At 43.7% G+C, this 19,373-nt stretch overlaps 2 protein-coding genes and 1 non-coding gene across 3 annotated transcripts; all 3 read right to left on the bottom strand.

The window, feature by feature from the left end:
• Window positions 1-220: 220 nt before the first annotated feature.
• On the bottom strand, window positions 221-5,158 carry Star (steroidogenic acute regulatory protein). The gene is made up of 7 exons (XM_051182185.1): window positions 4,992-5,158; window positions 4,066-4,176; window positions 3,717-3,844; window positions 2,180-2,338; window positions 1,863-2,047; window positions 1,369-1,462; window positions 221-463 (listed from the first exon to the last, which is right to left on the bottom strand). Exons 1-7 carry the CDS (start codon window positions 5,053-5,055, stop codon window positions 350-352), a joined length of 855 nt encoding a protein of 284 aa, XP_051038142.1. The 5' UTR covers window positions 5,056-5,158; the 3' UTR covers window positions 221-349.
• Window positions 5,159-10,538: 5,380 nt separating this feature from the next.
• On the bottom strand, window positions 10,539-19,370 carry Lsm1 (LSM1 homolog, mRNA degradation associated). The gene is made up of 4 exons (XM_051182184.1): window positions 19,105-19,370; window positions 17,264-17,332; window positions 15,675-15,790; window positions 10,539-11,142 (listed from the first exon to the last, which is right to left on the bottom strand). The coding sequence occupies exons 1-4, from the start codon at window positions 19,148-19,150 to the stop codon at window positions 10,972-10,974; spliced, it is 402 nt and encodes a 133-aa protein (XP_051038141.1). The 5' UTR covers window positions 19,151-19,370; the 3' UTR covers window positions 10,539-10,971.
• Window positions 15,349-15,453, bottom strand: LOC127220510 (U6 spliceosomal RNA). The gene has a single exon (XR_007834379.1). It is a non-coding gene; the product is annotated as a U6 spliceosomal RNA (small nuclear RNA).
• Window positions 19,371-19,373: the final 3 nt, after the last annotated feature.

Genomic DNA, 19,373 nt, shown 5'->3' with positions numbered 1-19,373 from the left:
AGGAGTGGCTTTGAGCTTAGAAGACAACAGTTCCTTAACACCACACCTTGTCACATCAGCTCCTGGGAATTTGAGTAGGGTTATTTAGGTGAGCATATACAGGCCTAGATAGAAGGTTTAACACATGTCTATCTTTTGGCAGCGCTTCACAGCTAATAGGTGAGAGAGGCTTAGGTCTCTTCCTCTCAGCCTCATTTCTGATTTCCTGATGGTCATTTTTTACCAGTCAGTCCTAGTGTCTGATAACTACTACCCCTGCTGTTGTCATCAACTGAAGATTTTAAACAGACTTGCAGGCTTCTGTGAGAGGCTGCTGATGGCATGCAGGTTGATGTAGTGGGTACAGTCTTTAACATCGGGCCTCAGTGGCAGAGATGGACTCCAGGCGCTTGCGCAGGTGGTTGGCAAACTCCATCTGGGTTTGTGATAAGACTTGGTTGATGATGCTCTTTGGCAGCCACCCCTGGAGCAGAGGAGAGACCATTGGCATCTTTGTCTGGTTTTTGAGGCAGGAGTTCTCTGTGTAATAGCACTGGCTGTCCTGGAACTTGCTTTATAGACCAGGCTAGCCTTGAACTCACAGATATCTGTCTGCCTCTGCCTATCAAAAAGTGCAGGATTAAAGGTGTGTACCACCATGCCCAGTGAGCATTGGTATCTTATGGATACTGTTTTACTCTGTATCCTTACACAGGCAGGAAAACCGAAAAAGGCTTGGTTTTTCTGTTTAGAGGAGCAACCTTGGTTGCCCGATTGTTAAGTGACAGGATTTCTAGCTATGTGACCATGAGAAATCTGTATCCCCTTTCCTATCACCTCCCTCTGGGACTAAGATCACCTCTTTCTAAAAGGCTATATTTATACATAAAACCGACATTCATTTTTAACTATTTCACTAGGTCCTAGATTCTCAAGTGTGTGATCTTCCTACTTCTGCCTTTAAGTACTAAAATTTTAGATATTGCATCGTTTTTAGATGAGGTAAGAAGAAGCCTTAGCAGGCTTCTACAGTGGTAGAATAGCAAGCCATAAGTTCATCGCCTATCCAACAGCCTGTGTGTGATTCTATCAAAATGCAAGGGGAAGGCTGGCAAGATGCCTTGATGCATCCAAGTGCTTGCCTTACAGACCTGGCATCTGAGTTAAATTACTGGAACCCATGTAAAGGAGGAAGGAGAATCCTAAGTCAATAGTGTCCTTTGACTTCCATATTGCTGTGACATGTGAGCACCCGCATTCACACAAACACACACACACCCAATGAAGTATTTCAAAAGTCAAAAATGCAAGAGGATTCTTTCTTCTCTATGTTGGGGGACAAGAGCATATTTCTGTCACTACTCCAAGGCCATCTCCCATGTCCCTTACCTTGAGGTCAATACTGAGCAGCCAAGTGAATTTAGTCTTCGAGGGACTTCCAGCCAGTGGGTGAAGCACCATGCAGGTGGGACCGTGTTCAGCTCTGGGAAAAAACAGGAAGGCAAGATTGGTGACATTAGTATATTGCTAGAGTCCCTTGTATTTTAAATTTCATCAGGAAGTGCTTCAGCAAAAGTACTATTTGACAGTTGGTATGGCTACCAGCTCATGAGAACCTGCTGGTTGCAGCTGCAGGTGGGCTCCTATGCGGCCTACACACACACACACACACACACACGCACGCACGCACGCACGCACGTACGCACGCAGGATTAAGAACTTAGAAGTTCCTGGGAGGGTCAGAACAAACCAACTGGCTGTTGAAGTGGGGGCTGTTCTGGCCATACTTCCTTGCTAAAGCTGAGAGTGGCTAAGGATGGGTTTCTTGGTAATGGGGATCCAGATTATGACTCTGCAGTTTTGAAACTGCTGGCTGGTTTTACCTGATGACACCACTTTGTTCAGGCATCTCCCCAAAATGTGTGGCTATGCCTGCCAACACACAGGTGGACCCTCTGCGCTTGGCACAGCGCACGCTCACAAAGTCACGGGGTCCCACCAGGTTTCCTGCTGCTGCCGCAGCCAGCTCATGAGTGATGACTGTGTCTTTCCCAATCTTTTGCAGGACCTAATACAAGGGAATCAGAGTCAGGACTTGGCCAGTGGTGAACTAAGCACCCAGAGTTTGGGGTGCCTTTGGTCTACCTCTTAGACTACATTCTCTTGTGTCCCTGCCACCCACACCTGGGCCTTTCCTCACCTTGATTTCCTTGATGTTTGGGTTCCAATCTCCCATTGCCTCCATGCGGTCCACAAGTTCTTCATAGAGTCTGTCCATGGGCTGGTCTACCACCACCTCCAACCGGAATACCTTGCCCACATCCGGGACTACTTTACTTAGCACTTCATCCCCATTTTCCTTTTAGGGACAAAAGAGAGCCACAGGGTTAAGAGTAGAGAAAAATCACTCCTAGTCTAGGTCATGGACAGTACTGGGACCAGCAAGTCTAAGGTATGAGTGAACATTAGGGACCTGGCTTTCTACCTGATGAGGACAAGCACCACTGCCCCAAGCCTTGTATATCCACTCAACACTGCCTTGTCGTAGTGATGAATGTTGGTAGCATGGAATGCTCCTACTGAAATGACATATATTTCAAAGCTCAGAATCTAAAGACAGATCTGGAGTGTAAAACTAGCCAATCTACAACTAGCCAATCATATAGAGGGAACAGTGGGTTTTGTTTGTTTGTCTTGTTGGTTCACTATATGTTATTTCACTTTAGAAGAACAATGTGGGGCCAAGAAGTTTTAATGATTTGCCCAGGGACCCTTAGCAAAGAGCATTGCTGAGCTTGGATCCCAGATTTTTTGACTCCAAAACTTTTAGTCTGTTATTTTCCACTACTGTAAGAACTTCAGGACAAGATGTTTCATCTGAACTTTGGACAATGATTCATGTGTAAACTTTTGCTGGACATAAGGTCACCAAAGTAGGTCTAATAGTAGAGCTACTGCTTTTAACCTAAGTCTTGTTACTGCCTCCCAGTAAGGGATACAACATTCGGGACAGGACTTGAAGCAACACTGGGACACTTTTGTATACTCCAGGATGAGCCCACATTACACTCTGCAAGGTCATCTACAGGGCAGGCTGCACAGAACAAAATACACTCTAGCATTGTAAAGGTTTTAGTACTGGATAATATGTCCTCCAGTGCATATGGAATATCCATAGTATATGGTTTCCATTGGATGAACGTACAAGATTCAGACGGCAGTTAAAAAATAAGATCTGTCTCTCAATCAGGTCTTATGGAGAGAGGGTTGGTTATCTGAGAGCATATTGTTTGTTTCTTTGTTTTGAGACAGGGTCTTACTATGTAGCCCTGGCTGGCCTGGAACTTACTACATAGCCTGGCCTCAAACCCCCAGAGATTCCCCATGCCTCTGCTTTGTGAGTACTGAGATTAAAGTTGTGTACCCTCACCTCGACCTGAGAATATATCCTTTCTTTATATATTTTTATTTTATGTGCATTGGTGTTTTGCCTGCATGTATGCCTGTGTGAGGCTGTCAGATCTTGGAGTTACAGACAGTTGTAAGCTGCCATGTAGGTGCTTGGAATTGAACAGTCAGTACCCTTAACCACTGAGCCATCTCTTCAGTCCCTGAAAATATGTTCTTAGAAGTGTTCTCAAAACAAAACTACTTGGCTGCTTATTAACCATGAATGAAGTAGGAATCCCAGTGGGACACTGGGTAGCTCCAGGTTTCTCACAGTTACCCTTTCTTACCTGCTGGTTCTCCTTCTTCCAGCCTTCCTGGTTGCTGAGGATGCCCAAGGCCTTCTGCATAGCCACCTCTCCCTGCTGGATATAGGACAGCTCCTGCTCACTATAGAGTGCCGCTTCTAGCTGAGAACCTGTATACATATACATAACCATGAAAAAGAAAGAAAATGTCTTTCCAGTGTCCTGGCCGATCGATCCCCAGCTTTCATCCCTTTGCCTTCTGAATGTGCGCAGTCCTCAGAAGAGACTGGATCAAAGGTCAAGGTAGACACAGGAGTTAGGTAGTCACAGGCAGGGAATAGGCCTCATGAACAACATTTCCACCCTAAGACCACAAGCCTCCCACATTTACCTAGCAGAGAGCCCCGACGAGGAACCTGACTGATCCATCCAGAGCTGGAGTCTCCCAGTGTTCTTCTGCTCAGCTCCTGGCCAATGGCCCGCACAGCTTGGTGCCTTAGTCCTGCAGACAGGGAAGGAAACTTTTGCCAAGGAACTAGAGAGTCCCATAATGTGGGGCCATCTAGTCCACTCATCACAGAGGAGCAAAGTGGCTCAGGAACAGATGCCAGCAGGGACCTGAACTAGAGGCACATCTTTAAATCCAAGTTCAGTTTAAAGTTTCCTCCAGCACTTCCAGACCCCAGAAATCTCTTCTGTCTCAGGAAATAAGGGCAGGCTGGTCAAACCTGTCCCTACTTGTACACAGGTGTTTACTTGGGCCTGCTGTAAACTAGAAAAAGGTTCCTCTGTAGGTCACTGGAGTAGGATACGTCTGTCTCCTGAAGATTACCCCACTACCAAGATCTGCCTTTTGGCTATACAGTGACAAGGGCCCCCCACTTTGCCTCGTGCTTGTGCTGCCCAGCTCTCCTGTCTTTTTCTTATGCTTCTCTTCCCAGTGCCGTTGGCTTGCCAGGCACTGCTTCTTAGAGTCAAGTCTTCTGCATTTCTCTACCACTGTGCCTGGGACACTTAGTACAGACCTGGTCCAGTCTCAAAGGAAGGCAACATCTGTACTAGCTCCAAAACAAGTGGGGTCTTAGAGCAGAGGCCAGAAATTACAGGGTTTGGGTGAGATACAGCATCTTACTATCCAGCCTAATTTTTCAGGTGAAAAACTGAGGTCCAGAGGGGAAAAGATTTACCCAGGCTCACCCAGGAAGAGGCACACCTGGGACTGAAGCCTAGGTGGCCTGTCCCCCACCCAGGATCTTTCCTACAAAACCATACTGCCTAGAGGCTCTTGGCAAGCTCCTGTGCCCCCCAGAGACTCACCTTTCATGTTCCGCATTTGTCTGTAGGAGCTTCCAGCACACAGCTTAAACGTGGCTAGTAACATGCTTTCCTGGCAGATGTGGCTGGACTGCAATTGTGCCCGCACTCAAGGATTTGTTCTTCCTGAGCCGCTCAAGGTCTTGCAGCTGTGGTTTGAGTCAAGTGCTCTGCCTTAAATGCTTCCAGCGGAAGGCTATGCATCATCACTTGGAGATAAAAAAGCCATCAGTCACTGTACAGAGGGTCAAGGATGGAATGATTGCCTCATACTGCAGTGTTGGCCAAGGTGGGAGGGGGCAGAATGCGTAGAAGGGAGTGGAGAGAGCCAGACTCAGTAGACCGGGGGGGGGGGGGCTTGCAGGGGGGAGACAGGCCATTGAGATGGGGCAGTTGGACAGAAGGCATACAGCTTCTCATGAGTTTTACATCCAAATTTTAAGCTCTGTCCTCAAGCTCCAGATTCAACATTCACTTAAATGCCCACTAAGTGAGGTAGAGAGAGCAAGCCAGAGTAAAAGAACCAAAGAGGAGTAAGATAACACTACAGGACCAGAGCCAGGTGTGGTGATGCACATCTTAATCTCAGCACTCTGAGGCAGATGCAAGTAGATCTCTGTGAGTTCGAGGCTAGCCAAGGCTACATAGAAATAGATATATGTCTGCAAGACTATATCAGTCAGGCATGCTACAGGACTTGGCCTCTGCAGAAAGGTGGGAAAGACAAATACTTGGACATCTATTCCCATCAGTTTTTGCAGGTAGGAGATCCTATGGTACTGGGCAAAGACCCATGGAACCTTTGAACTGCCTCAGACCTGCCAGGCAGGGAAAAAACTAGGTCCTAGTATTGTTCTGCCAAGATCTCTTTTTAGTAAAGGCACTTTGAGGCTGTTTCTAAGCATTCTATTCCTATGGCAATAATGTTGCCAATAGTTTGTCCTACTCCCAACTGTGCAACCAGCATTTGATTTATGTATCCTGTTACTACTGCAGACCCACCCCCTTCAAGGCAATTAAATAAAAGGACATATGGATGAGTCCTATAGCCTACATTTCAATTCTGGTAGTTTCATGAGATGTCCTGTGAGCTACTGCCTTGAGGCACTGAAGGACCCAAGATCTAGTCCCTTCATTTTCATTGTCCCCAGCTTTAGTTTGTCCCTGATGTTAACCCTCCCTCCCAGTCAGTGTCCCTGGAAAGGTGTATTCCAATGCTTGATCCATGTGTTCCTGTCTGTTCTGATGTTTTAAGATGGAGTCCAACCTGGCCTGTCCTGAAACTTGTTAGTAGCTGAGATGAGCCTTGAAATCCCAGTTCTTCTGCCTCTGACTCCCAAGTGCTGGGATTACAGGCATGAGCTGCCAAACCCGTCCTCTTCTATGGGATTATATCCCAGACACAGGTACTGCTTCCCTTTCCAATCCTGTTGCTGGCTCCTGCACTCAGTTCTTATGGGTACAAAGTGAACTCATCCACCACCAAGGCACTGCTTAGGGAAGCAGCAAGGGGCACAGACACGTTTGGCTCAGGAAACCTGCCTGTGAGTGCCAGGAAGAGAGACCTATTCCTCTGCAGCCTGTGCCTAGGTGGAGAGTGTGCTGGCAGGCTTGGCTGCCCTAGCTTTCCCCTGCCCATTGTTTGGGACACGTGCAGCCTCAGATACACATGGACCTGCCTTCAGAGAAGGTGCTAGAGAGTTGGGAGGAGGTTGTGTGGGACAGGCCATTCAGATAATGTTCAAGGCCCTGCTATTGCCATTTTGTGGAGAATTATGGCATTCAGAGGAAGGAGGGGGCAGTGTGGGCAGACTGGAACACTGAGGCATACAGCTATTGCTGATGTCAGAGGCTGACTGTCATTGCCTCAGGGAGGGCATGTTGAATGACCTCCCTCAGGGTCAAGGCTTGCCTTCACAGTCCTTTCCAGCTGAATGACTGCTTAACCCTTGCTGTTCCTCTTAGCTAAGAGGTCAAGAAAGGTTTAGGAATGTCCTCTTATTCTGGATATCTAAATCTGGCTTTCCCTTTTGATTGGAGCACAGCCTACTTGAAGGAGATCAGACAGACAAAGCAGGTGGGGGAGGGGCACAGCTTTGGAGCAGAAAAGTGAACTCCATTAACTATCCAACCAGCCTATACTGAATGTTCCCCCATGTGACTCTACAATTAAGACCCTGTGAGTATGAGCAGGACCCACGGGGGCTCCAAGTACTGTGGCAGCACAAGGGTGAGGGAGAAAGGTGTGCCATCCAGAAATCTTCCTGCCTCTTGCCTCCTTCCGTAAGTGCCAAGACTCAAGGGGTGGGTCACCCCAGTTCAGTACTCATTTCTCCCTGACTGTCTGCCTGCCCCTCAACTTCTGGGGTTAAAGGTTAGTGCTGCCATGCCTGGCTTTTTTGGGGGGTGGGTATCTCTTTAAAATTTTACTTTGTATTTGCCCTCGATGCATTTCTGCATACCATTCCTGTGCTAGGTGCTCATGGAGGCACAGGAAGTCATCAGGATCTCTGGGATTGGAGTTAACAGTCGTGAACTGCCATGTGGGCACTAGGAACCACTGAGTCTGAGCCATCTCTAGGCCCTCTTTGAAACAAACCAGGCAGGTCACTATGTTATGGAGGCTGGCCCTGCCTCAGCTTCCCTGGTAGCTAGGAGCTCCAGGTGGACACACACTTAGTCCAAAATGTACTTTTGATTATAGGCACTTTGTAAATGTAAGACCTACTGAGCAAAGCAAAAACCCACAAAACATCCTTTTGTTCCAAATAGAAAAAGACTCAGGGGCAGTGGCAACATGCAAGGTGATGGGTGGAAACTGCAGTCCAGTTTCCTGGAAGCTGGGAGAACAGGCAACAAGGGCCTCTCTCTCCCTCTCTGACCCATGTTTCTCTTGAGATGTTTTCTCAGATACTCTGACACAAATTCTTTGCATCTGTGGCCTATAGCTCAGGCAGTCCTAGGGGAGCATTTCTGTGCAATTACTCATTTCCTGATTGCTTGGTGTCCCCAGCTGTCCTCACCTTTTGGTACACTACTAGTCTCCCAAGTGTCGGAGTCAACCTGAACTGATACCCATATTTTCTTCCATTTATCTGTCTTTTTTGGTATGTTTTTAAGACAGGGTTTCTCTGTGTAACAGCCCTGGCTGTCCTGGGACAAGACTAGGCTATCCTTAAACTCACAGAGATCCACCTGCCAAATCCTGGGATTAAAAGCATACATTGCCATCACCTAGCTCATTTATCTGTATCAGTCTAGCCTTCAACAGCTTTACAGTGAAACCTAGTATTTCAAGCATCATTCAGATGTTGGGGCTACAGCTTGGAGCAGACAAAAAGCCCCACTCTTCTGCTTGGTTTGGTTGAGACAGGGTCCATGCAGTCCTGGAACTCACTATGTGACCAGAGGTCCTCCTGTCTGTGCCTCCCAAGTGCTGGGATTAAAGGTGCACACCACCACCCATGGCTTTGCCTTAAAAAAACAAAACAAAACAAAACAAACAAACAAAAAAAAACCAGGGACTCATGTAGTCCATGCTGGCTTCCAACTCATTATAGCATTGTAGCAGAGGTTGGTTTTAAATACACGACCTTCCTGTCTCTTAGCCCCCCAAGTGCTGGGATTATAGACATATGCCCACACACTCAGAAATCCCAGTCTTCAGCATTTACTCTGAGGTTTGGGACAATAATGACAACTTTTGGGAGCCATCAACAGTCATCAGGGTAAAAATAGTAAAGCTGGAAGGGAAACAGGAGGAGGTAGGATTTTTGAGGGTTTTCTCCCCACAAGCTCAGTGCTGGGACTAGAAGCCAGGACCTTGCTCACGCTAAGCAAGCTTCCTACTGAGCTACCTTTCCATTCTAGAGATGCTGTTTTGAAGAGATACTCAAGAATGGAGGAACCTGAGCAGAGATCTGGAGATAGAAAAGCATTCACACAAAGGTATTCTAAGCAAAGGTAATCTAAAGTAGTTAAAATCAAAGATGGGATAACGAAGATGTTCTTTTATAATGAACTATATATGCTTTTCAAGTGTTTGAGTCACTCAGAAATATGTACTTTATATTACCAGTATACTCAGAAATATGTACTTTATATTACCAGTATCCACATACATGCATGCAAGTTTTTACATGCAACCTGACTTGTTTAAACAGGATGTGCTGTTTTTGAACTCTATTTTTGTATTTTCTTCAGAGTGGAGAGATGTTGTGGGTTTAAAAAGTAGCGACCATGAAAATATGGGTCTAGGAAGAAGTTTAGAAAAAGGGCCTGAAACAGATAGCTCAGTTATTTCAGAATGAAGCCACAAGTACGGCTTTGGGAGCTCTCATTTCCCCTCTGAAAGCAACTGCCCCAACTGGTAGGAACTTTTAATAGGAACTAGAATTGCTCCTGCAGCATTATAGGAGTGTACCTACAGTGGTCAGTGTGTGTACACAAGGAGCGGCAGTGGAAGCAAGGCCCCAAGCCAAGCAATCTGGGAACTAAGAGGAAAGAAGCAGTCTGAACAATTTACAGCTCTTGAAGGTGCCAAAGGTTCTAAAGTAGCAGAGCAATTAAACAGTCACTCTGTCCCTGTACCCTGTACTTGATATGTGATGTAAATCTTGCACATTCTTTTTTTGCTTGTTTTTTGTGTAGCCTTGGCTGTCCTGGAATTCACTCTGTCGATCGGGCTGGTCTCCCACTCAACAAAGATCCACCATCCTCTGTCTCCACTGCCTGGCACCCACCACCGCAAGGCATGAACCTTGCACGTTCTAAACACTATTACTGAACTACATCCTTAATCCAAGGACAACAATGTCTTTGAAAAGTATCTACTATAAAATCAACTCCAAAATGAAGAATTAACATGCCAAATGGCTTACAGGTATCTGGGGCAGATTTTTTTAAGGACCTGAAAACATTGTTTGTATCACAGTATAAACAGTCCACAAAGATATTATGAAAGAAAACAGTACCATTGCCCAAAAGATCATAGAAAGGAAGCACCTGGGATAATTAAATTACTGATACTAAACCACACTGCTTTTGAAGGGTCAACTGTTATACTTACTATGCAGTCATTACTGTCCAACAATCAAGTCATCACAGTGGTGTCAGTATGAGTCAGTAGTTACTAGACACCATTTGGTTTTTTTTTTTTTTTTGGGTGATGATCTAAGCAAAAGATGATCAAAACTTAAGTGTAAAGGACTTGGAAACCTAGCTAAATTAACAGAAGTTTTTGAGAACAAAGCATATTATGAAGACATGAGATATAGTTTGGAATAGCTGTGGGTAAAGCAGGGTTTAAGTTTTTTTAAACAAGAGGCTTCTGTTGTAACTAGTTCCTTGAAAACTCCCCTCTTGATCTTGAATCTTGATCAGATATATACAAGGAAATGGGAATGGGAACCAACAAGATAGCATGAAAATGTCTTCCCAAGCAGCCATCTACTTGGAATTACAATGGCAGGGATCCTAGCTTACCAATACCCACACCTTTTGTCATTTCACCCTAGTCAACTCCATTTTGTGAAATAATATGACATCATAGGATTCATTCTTTATTTACAAGTAAATGAAGAAATATCTTTTGAAAAGAAATGTAAAAACTCAGAGATAAGAAAAGCAATACACAGACTTGATTCTTGGCTCCAGTGACTTGTGTGAGGTCCAGTCATGCCACTGTTTCTTTAAACAATAAAGCTGGGCATGGTGGAGCACACCTGTAATCCCACAAGTCAGAGATCAGTCTGATCTACATACTGAGTTCTAGGTTAGCCAGGGATTTATAATGAGACTGTTTGAAACAAAAGCAAAATAAAATATGCAATGATTTTGCTTTAAAAAAAAAAAAAAAAAAAAAAAAGGCATGATTTCTTCATGTTGGCATATGTGAAAGAGTGAGGTCATCCTTCACTTTTGACAGTCTTGGTCAAATGTGTGAGGTGAGCAGGTGACAGCCCTTGCTCTTAGAGCAGGGGACTCAGTACTCATCCAGAGTATCTGCCCGAGGAATGGAGAGGCCCCGATCTTTAAGGGCCTGGACCTTCAGCTTCTCTGCCTCCAGTCGGGTCTGCTGCTCTACCCTCTGTTCTTCTAGGATTTCCTCAATAGACACTTGCTGCAGGGGCGTGTCGCTCTCCTTTTCCAAGTCCTGCAAAACAGGCAGGTTTGAACAACTAACCGTGAAGTCTAGAATAGAAAACCTCCAGACAAAGATTCCGGTATGTAGCTTGGACTGCTTTTCATAACCGTGATAAGGATGAAATGCCCCTCTCCTGCAGAAAGAGACAGGTAACACAACATATATCACTCAGAATGTGCACGAGTTGCTATCAGTGTGCACAGCAAAGGTTCTGGTAAAGTCCCACGTTAGTCAGGGTTAATTTGCTTAGGAGGTTAACTCGATGGACAGTGTGCTTGCTGTGCACTTGTAAATCCCTAGAAGTACACACCTATAATCCCAGTGCTCCCACAGGGAGATGAGAGAAACAAAGCAGAATCTTTGGAAACTGGACAGCCCGTTAGCCTGGGGTACACAGTGGAAAGAACCCTGTCTCAAACAAGGTACAAAATGTGCACTGATGCCCAAAATGACCCCCTGCCCGCTACATGCACCTGCACTCACACCTCTCTAAGGCTGTTTACAGAAAGTATCTTCTTAAATATACAGGGTCCAGAAAAGTACTCAGGCCACGGTAGCTACAGAGAATCTTGTAATTTACAGTTACATTTTCTTATTGTTTTGATTTAGGGTTTCTCTGTATAGGCCCTAGCTATACTGGAACTCTCTCTGTAGACCAGGCTGTCCTTGAACTCACACAGGTCAACCTGCCTCTGTCTCCCAAGTGCTAGGATTAAAGGCATGCCTCACCATGTTCAGATAAATTCTTTCAGAAACACATGCACACTGTAGGAAATTTATAAATATTAGCAGGCAATCTGAAATTTAAAAATTATTCATAATTCTAGTAAGAACAACAATACTTGGTGAATATCACTAAGTTTCAGGTGTAGGCTAGTCAATTTATTTGTGATCAGAGGCACTGAGTGTATGTTTAGTTTTGGGACTGTTTTTAAGCTTCGAATGTTTCAGTGTGTGTGAAGGGCTTAGGACAGCTTTGTGGAGTCCATCATTTCCTCCCACATTCACCCGGGTTCTGGGAATTGAACTCTGATTTTCAGAACCACTGAGCTACCTCACTGACCTAGGAACTGCTTTGTTCCACAGTGCTGGGGGTTAGCCAGAGCCCTGTGTATGCTAGCAAACCTTCAACTGCTTAGCTATATCATCAGACCAGGTGCATACACAAAAACAAACCCGTAATGCAAATAGTAACTGTAAATTTTATTTTCATTTAACACTAATATCTGTCATAAAGTTAATAACCAATAATAAATTTTATTGGTTATTATAGTTTTATAATGCAGAACTATAAATGAGCCATACTACCCATAGATTTTATCATTCTTACAATGTATATTATCTGTGTTTCTGTAACATGGAAAGCCTACACATACAAAGTAGCAATATACTCCTGGGCTCCCCCACTCCTTGCAGACAGGATTTTGGTCATACAGCAAAAGCTGTTTGTCCTATAACTCATTTCCAATCACACTGTCCTCCTCTAGTGAATTCAGAATTACAGGTGTGTCACTTATCTTCTGTATGAGTTTAAGATTTATTTTTATATGTCTAGCCAGGGGTGTGTGCAGAGGCCAGACAAGGGTGTCATACCTTCTGGAGCTGAAGCTATAGTCAGTTATGAGCTCACCTGCTAGAACTGAACCCAGATTTTTCCACAAGAGCTAGAAGAAGGGTAAGTACTCAATACGGAGCCATCTTTCCAATCCCTTTTATGACTTCTGATGAGATTTGCAAAGACACTGATCAGAAAAACTGCAGATGTTTCAGTCTGGATAATAGCTGACACTTGCCTCCAAGGTCTCAGAGCTCAGCAGTTGTGGTATCAGAGGGAAGACTCTCACCAGGAGGTTAGAAGCCACACAAGTTGCGTCAGTTCCCTGGGTCAAAGGTTATCTGCTAAAAACTATGTAATCACCTAACCCTTCCCTCATAACCCTGGAGTGAAGAAAAGACAGTGTTCTTGACTCTCTGCCTCCTGGGCTTTTCAGTTATCACTCAGTGAACTATTCATGACGAGTATGATTCAACCATCTTCAAAAGTAAACTTTCTTAGGGCTGGGATCCTTCATCATCAAGTAGAATCCAGGCACCTTTTCTTTTCTTTTTGGAGTAAGGTCTTGCCCAGGCTGGCTATAAACTTGTGACCTTCCTGCCTCAGTTCCGAGATTACAGGCATGTGGCACCATGGGGCACATCAGAGACTTCTTCAGCAATGCAATGTTTCTCCAAACAGATCCTGGCTAAGGGATTTCTTGGGGTTTAGTAAATAATTTCTTCAGACTGACTTACATAATCATTCTTTTAAAAAATGTGTATGAATGCTTTCCACCTATGTATGTATGTGAACCGTATGTGTGCCTAGTGTCCACAGAAGACATCAGAGCCCTTGGAAGTTATAATGGTTGTAAGCCACTATGTGGGTGCTGGGAACTGAACCCAGTTCTCTGCAAAAGCAGCAAGTACTCTTAACTGCTGAGCCATCTTTCTAGCCTCATCACAAAAATGTATTTTAAAACAATGAAGTATGAACATATTTCATGGCAGTGTTTGGGAAGCAGGTATATGTTTATGTGTGTATGCACATGTGGAGGCCAGGGGTTGACATAAGGTACTTCATCACTCCCTTGTTTTTTGAGACAGTCTCTCAGGGAACCTGGAACTCTTTGTTTTCAGCTTAGACTGGCTGGCCTCTGGACTCCCAGGATCTACCTGTCTTTACCTCCCACTGCTGGAGTTACAGCCTGTATCACCATGCCTCCCTGTCACATAGGTATGTGGGAGGTTTGCATGCTTGTGAAGCAAACATTTCCTGAGTGAGCCATCTTCCCAGTCTGGTATGCTGGGGACAGTCCCATGCAGTCCAAGCTGACTTCAAACTCATTACACAGATAAGCTGTTTCCAACATGAGGTCTCTCAACTAAATTGTAAAATATTATTCAAAGAAAAATAACTACATACTAAACTGTTCTACTCAAAAGATATCGATAACCACTGAAAAACTCTAAAAGCCAAGTAAAAAAACATCAAACGCAGGGTTTTCTTGAAAATTGGTTTTCAGCCTTTAATTTCTTCTTCTCTTGCCTTCTTTCTTTCCCCATCTTCTTTGTGGTGCTATACACGCTACCAAAGCAACACCCCTTGCCCAATTCTGTATCTCAACCAGTCTTACAGGGACTTTGACTTCCCTATCAAACCCAGTAAGATTTAAGGTTTAAATAAAATACTAACTTCAAACATATATATGTATATATAAACACATATACATATAATCATCTTCTAATGTGCACACACACAAATACACATAGCAAGATGTAATTTAACATTTCTACCAATCTTTCTGGCACAAATATTCAGGTCCCTCCCCCTTGGTCACGAGTTCCATTCTGAAACTACTTGCAACCAATTATTTTTTTGTTTGTTTGTTTTTTTGAGAGAAGGTTTCTCTGAGGCTTTGGAACCTGTCCTGAACTAACTCTTGTAGATCAGGCTGGTCTGGAACTCAAGAGATCCGCCTGCCAATTATATAATTTTATTATTTTTTAAAATTAAGTATGCGTTGGGGATGGCATGTGCATATGAACATAGGTGTTTTGGGATTCTCTGGAGCTTGAGTTATATGCAGTTCTGAGCTGGGAACCAAGCTCAGACTCTCAGTGAGAACAGTATGTGCTCTTAATCACTAAGTCATCTCTCCAACTCCCAAGCAATTATTTAAATAATTAAAATATTCCAACATGTAAATTTTCTTGTTTTCAGATCTAGGTAATGATTTTACCATGGTGATATACTTCCAGCTACAAATTACACTTGTATAAATCAGAACATATAATTAAAATTCTTTTTATTATTAGAGATTATTTAAAACTACATGAATGATCAATATATTCGTTCTTATTTTATTCTTTTTGGAGGGGGTTCGAGACAGGCAGGGTTTCTTTGTGTACACCTGGCTGTCCTGAACTTGCTCTGTAGACCAGGCTGAACTTAAACTCAGAGATGCACCTGCTTCTGCCCCTGATTGCTGTGATTAAAGGGATGTACCATGGATCAGCTGGTTTATTCTTTTGAAAGAGGGACTGGAGTCCAAATTGGCCTGGAACTTACCATGCAGCACAGCTTAAGCTTCAAACTAGGAGTTCCATTCACCATAGCTTCCCAACATGAGCCACCACACCCAGAAATTAATTCTTTCTTTCTTTCTTTCTAGATGAAAAAGCATGGACCACTTAACAGATCTGTGTGTCATGCTTGCACAGGGGCCATGCTAATATTTGTATTATTCCAATATTAGTATATATGCTACAAAAATTGAGTATCAGCAATAGTCTTCTATCAGCTAAAGCCAACAATATTTTGCTAGCAAGATCAAATCTTTAAAATGCCAGAAGGCAATGGAATGATGTTAACTACCTTTTGCAGTGTAGCTTTGACAACTACAGCTTCCCTAACTGGTGGGTTCTTGTGAGAAGCCTGCTGAACTTGGGAAAAAGCTAGCATCAGTGCCCAGATCCATAGCAGCTTAATAGTTTTCACTTACTATTTCTCCTAGCAGGACCACATTTTCTCCTCTGACCACAAAAATCCCTCGAGGAATATCACCGTACTTTTTGCCCACGTGAATGCGTTCCACAGTTTGATGCAGCACTAAGTTAGCTACAAGCACACAGAGAAGAAACAGTTATTTTTAAATTTCACTGATTACAACAAACCATTTAGGAGAATTTGTCCCCTTTCTTTTTATTATTTTTATTTTTTGAGGGGGAGAAGATCTTATTCTAGCCTCACCTGGCCTCGAATTCAAGCTGTCCCAAAATCTGTGATGATTCTCCTGCCTCAACCTCACATACATGGTTCAATTATGGCAGAAGTCACCATATGTTCAGTTTTAGGAGACATTCAAACAAAGAATATTTTCCATTATCTGGGCTAATGAATGAATGATGGTAGGAGTAAGTTACTTCTTACTATTTATTAACTGCTAGTATCAACAATGGTCACTAGAAAGACAGAAATAAATGCAAAACTTGAAAACTTGAGCCTAGACAACTGCTAAGATTCAAGCTCTGCTTTTCTGGAAGGAGAATTTTTCTTTAATGTGTGACTGTATGTAATGACTTAACTATTTAACTTTTGTTCAGTACTTATGATTCATGTAACCCAAATATAATTTTTAAGGACTATGACACAGCAAGAACCTTTCTTTACCTTGTCATATAAGCATACCTGGTAATCTCAATATTCACTATTTATCCCTTCAAAGCACTTTGATGAATTTAACTTAAGATTGAGAACACTAACCTGTAAGAATATTTTTCTTCTTTCAATTAGTACTATTTATTTTACTTGAAGTAAAGCAAAAATTGTTTGTATCTTTTTTTAAAATTTATTTTATGTACATTGGTATTTTGCCTGCACATATATCTGTGTGAGGGTGTTAAATCCCCTGTAACTGGAGTCATAACAGTTTTGAGCTTCCATGTGGTTGGTGAGAATTGAAACTGGGTTCTCTGGAAGAGCAGTCAGTGCTCTTAACCCCTGAGCCATCTCTCCAGCCCTGTGATGTTTGTATCTTATTGTCTTGGTTTGAGACAGTTCTTGATCTGTTCCCAAAGTGATCCCTTTGCCTCAGCCTAATACGTATCTGAGACATAGGCTTATGGCTGGCTGTTTATTAGCCTCTAAATTCCAGTGGTTCAGCTAAGTTTTTCCTCACATTCAAATCTGGTGATCTAGCTGATGACCTACAAATGACTCAAAAGCATCCTATACCAAAGGGAAACAGATTTCTTACTTAAGAAAATGCAGACTGCAAAATGAATACTAACTCATAAACCTGATATAGTCCTATATGTAAACTATTGAGTTTATTGTCCCCCTATCAACAAAGTTTTAGGAAATGGCCTCTATTTTCATGGGACAGGGAAGGATGACCACAGGAAATGACTTGAAGACTAACCTTTTTTTGTCATTTGGCTCCCTCTAATGGGGAAATAAAAACACTAGTGAAAATCAGTTTTAGTTCACTTTGCTGACACATGGAGAAAAGCTAGAGATAAGTACATGTCAATATAAAATGACACCAAAAAATTCAATAGGATTAAAGAGTGAGATCATAACAATACATACCAAACTGATCAATGCTTCTTAGAAAACCTATAAGTGTCCTTCCATCTCGAAGCAGGACCAAGTGCTTTTCTAGGGAAAGGAGAAAAGATCTTTAAAACCAAAGCGTCAATTTCAGTGAGCTTATATGGTAACAATAAAAATTCAGTTGCCAGCTGTTTAAGCTATACCAAACTCTCTTCTAATGTATTTAGGGTGGCGATTGTTGTAAAGCATGAGAGGGAAGACTAGGGAAACCTGGGAAAGACTCAGAATAGTACTGTAGAGTCAGAAAAGGACACTGAGCAGCCAGGAGGGAACTGGTTCCCGGCTCTGATATTTACATTTAACACTCTTAGTGTCATATAACTTCTCTACCTAAAACAGAAAAAGTTGGTCTAGGTGATTTTTATTATTCTGAAAGGATTTTACATAAACCAGTTAGGCTCAAATCCACTATATAGCTGAGAATGGCCTGGGTCCATCTAAGTTCTATTTACCTTTACCATCAGCTAGGTTTCTATTATATTAATCCAAGAAATATGTCAACATTTTCTTTCTCACATCTTGCCCCTACCCCACTTTTGTTTTCTGAGACAGGGTTTCTCTGTGTTGCCCATGGATGTCCTGGAACTAACTAACTCTCTTTGTAGACCAGGCTGGCCTCAGTGGTTAAAAGCACTGGCTGGTATCTTCCAGAGGTCCTGAGTTTGATTCCCAGCACCCACATGGTGGCTCTCAACTGCCTATAACTAGTTCCAGGGGATGCTACCTTCTCTTCTGGTCTTCCCCAGCAGCAGGCAAACTATATATATTCATACACATCTTTTTTTTTTTCCTTTAATGTTGCTTTTAAAATACTGTGTGAAAAGCCAGAGAGTGGTGGCAGCATGTCTTCAATCCCAATGCTTGGGAGGCAGAGGCAGGTGGATTTCTGTGAGTTGGTGGCCAGCCTGATTTACAAAGGGAATTCCAGGATAGCCAGGGATGTTACACAGAGAAATAAAAAAAACAAAACAAAACAAAAACAACAAAAACTGTTTGATAACCATAAACAGTTAAGAATTTATGGGGGGGGGAATTAAAGTGTGGGCTGGAGAGATGGCTCAAATGAGCATTTGTTGCCCTTATAGAGGATGAATTTGGTTACCAGCACCCACACTGTGGCTCACAACTGTCCTTAACTCCAATTGCAGAGGATTTGATGAAGAAAGGGGTATTTGACTTCATGGATACCAGGCATACACGCGGTACACGTACATGCAAAATTTGCATATACAAACAATAAAAATCCTTAAAGGACGAAATTGTATCCTCTTGGTTTGTACAGGACCTATTTTCACGAAAAGCAAAGTTGTCATATAGAAAAACTAAGTTTGAAGAGACAGCCTTTCTAGAAAAGTTAGTTATTGCGCCTGACACCTGCCCCACAATTTTAATTTCAAAGTGCTAATGACCCTCATAGGAAAAGACTGTAAGTGGCTACACAACAGCAAACCTGCGCTGACTGCTAATTAAATTCAACTGCTGCCGTCATAACATTTTCGGGTTTTGCTGGGTCCTCCCATAAGCACTCATCCATCCGCCGTCAAGTATAACTTGCAGTGAAAGGCAGGGTACGCGAAGAGAGTCGCCTGGGCCACTTCAGAGTTCGCACGTCGGATGCTGCGCCCCTCGGAAGGAGGAAGGAGTTCCACAGCGAGAGGGTCACCAGTCCGGGGGCAGAGGAGGCAGGTTAGGAATGGGCTGTGAGGCTGTGACGGCAGGCCGACCTCCCCACCGGGGCCCAGGCTCACTCTCGAAGCTCCGTCTCAAGGGCAGCCTTGAGGGTCCCACACCAGGCTTCCCCGGGGAGAGGTACTCACTGTCGATGTCCTCGATGAGGCTGGCAGTGCCCGGCATATAGTTCATTTTGAGCTCAGGCAAGGCTGCCCTGGACAGCCGCGGAGGGCGAGGGCATCCAGTCGCCCGTCGGCGGGATACGGACGGGAACCCGCCGCTCACCTGCAACTCAATTGCCGCTACTCGCCGGAAGCGCTTTCAGGTTCCCCCACCCACTTCCGGTATCGCCTGTCCGACCACAGAAAGAGGCGTGCCGGGCGAGCGGTCGTGGGCAGCGTTTCTCCCTCTGTGG

The sequence above is a fragment of the Phodopus roborovskii genome, unplaced genomic scaffold, assembly GCF_943737965.1.
Source record: "Phodopus roborovskii unplaced genomic scaffold, PHOROB, whole genome shotgun sequence".
Classification (NCBI taxonomy): domain Eukaryota; kingdom Metazoa; phylum Chordata; class Mammalia; order Rodentia; family Cricetidae; genus Phodopus; species Phodopus roborovskii.
This window is presented reverse-complemented; position numbering and strand designations above follow the sequence as displayed.

Excerpts from the sequence above, each read along its gene's own strand:
- Lsm1 (XM_051182184.1), bottom strand. The coding sequence starts at position 19,150 with ATGAACTATATGCCGGGCACTGCCAGCCTCATCGAGGACATCGACA. Across the intron at positions 17,333-19,104 it reads CCTCATCGAGGACATCGACA|AAAAGCACTTGGTCCTGCTT; the intron begins GTGAGTACCTCT and ends TCCTTTCCCTAG. Across the intron at positions 15,791-17,263 it reads AAGAAGCATTGATCAGTTTG|CTAACTTAGTGCTGCATCAA; the intron begins GTATGTATTGTT and ends GTGTGCTTGTAG.
- Star (XM_051182185.1), bottom strand. The coding sequence starts at position 5,055 with ATGTTACTAGCCACGTTTAAGCTGTGTGCTGGAAGCTCCTACAGACAA. Across the intron at positions 3,845-4,065 it reads TCGTCGGGGCTCTCTGCTAG|GTTCTCAGCTAGAAGCGGCA; the intron begins GTAAATGTGGGA and ends ATATGTATACAG. Across the intron at positions 2,048-2,179 it reads CAAACATCAAGGAAATCAAG|GTCCTGCAAAAGATTGGGAA; the intron begins GTGAGGAAAGGC and ends CCCTTGTATTAG.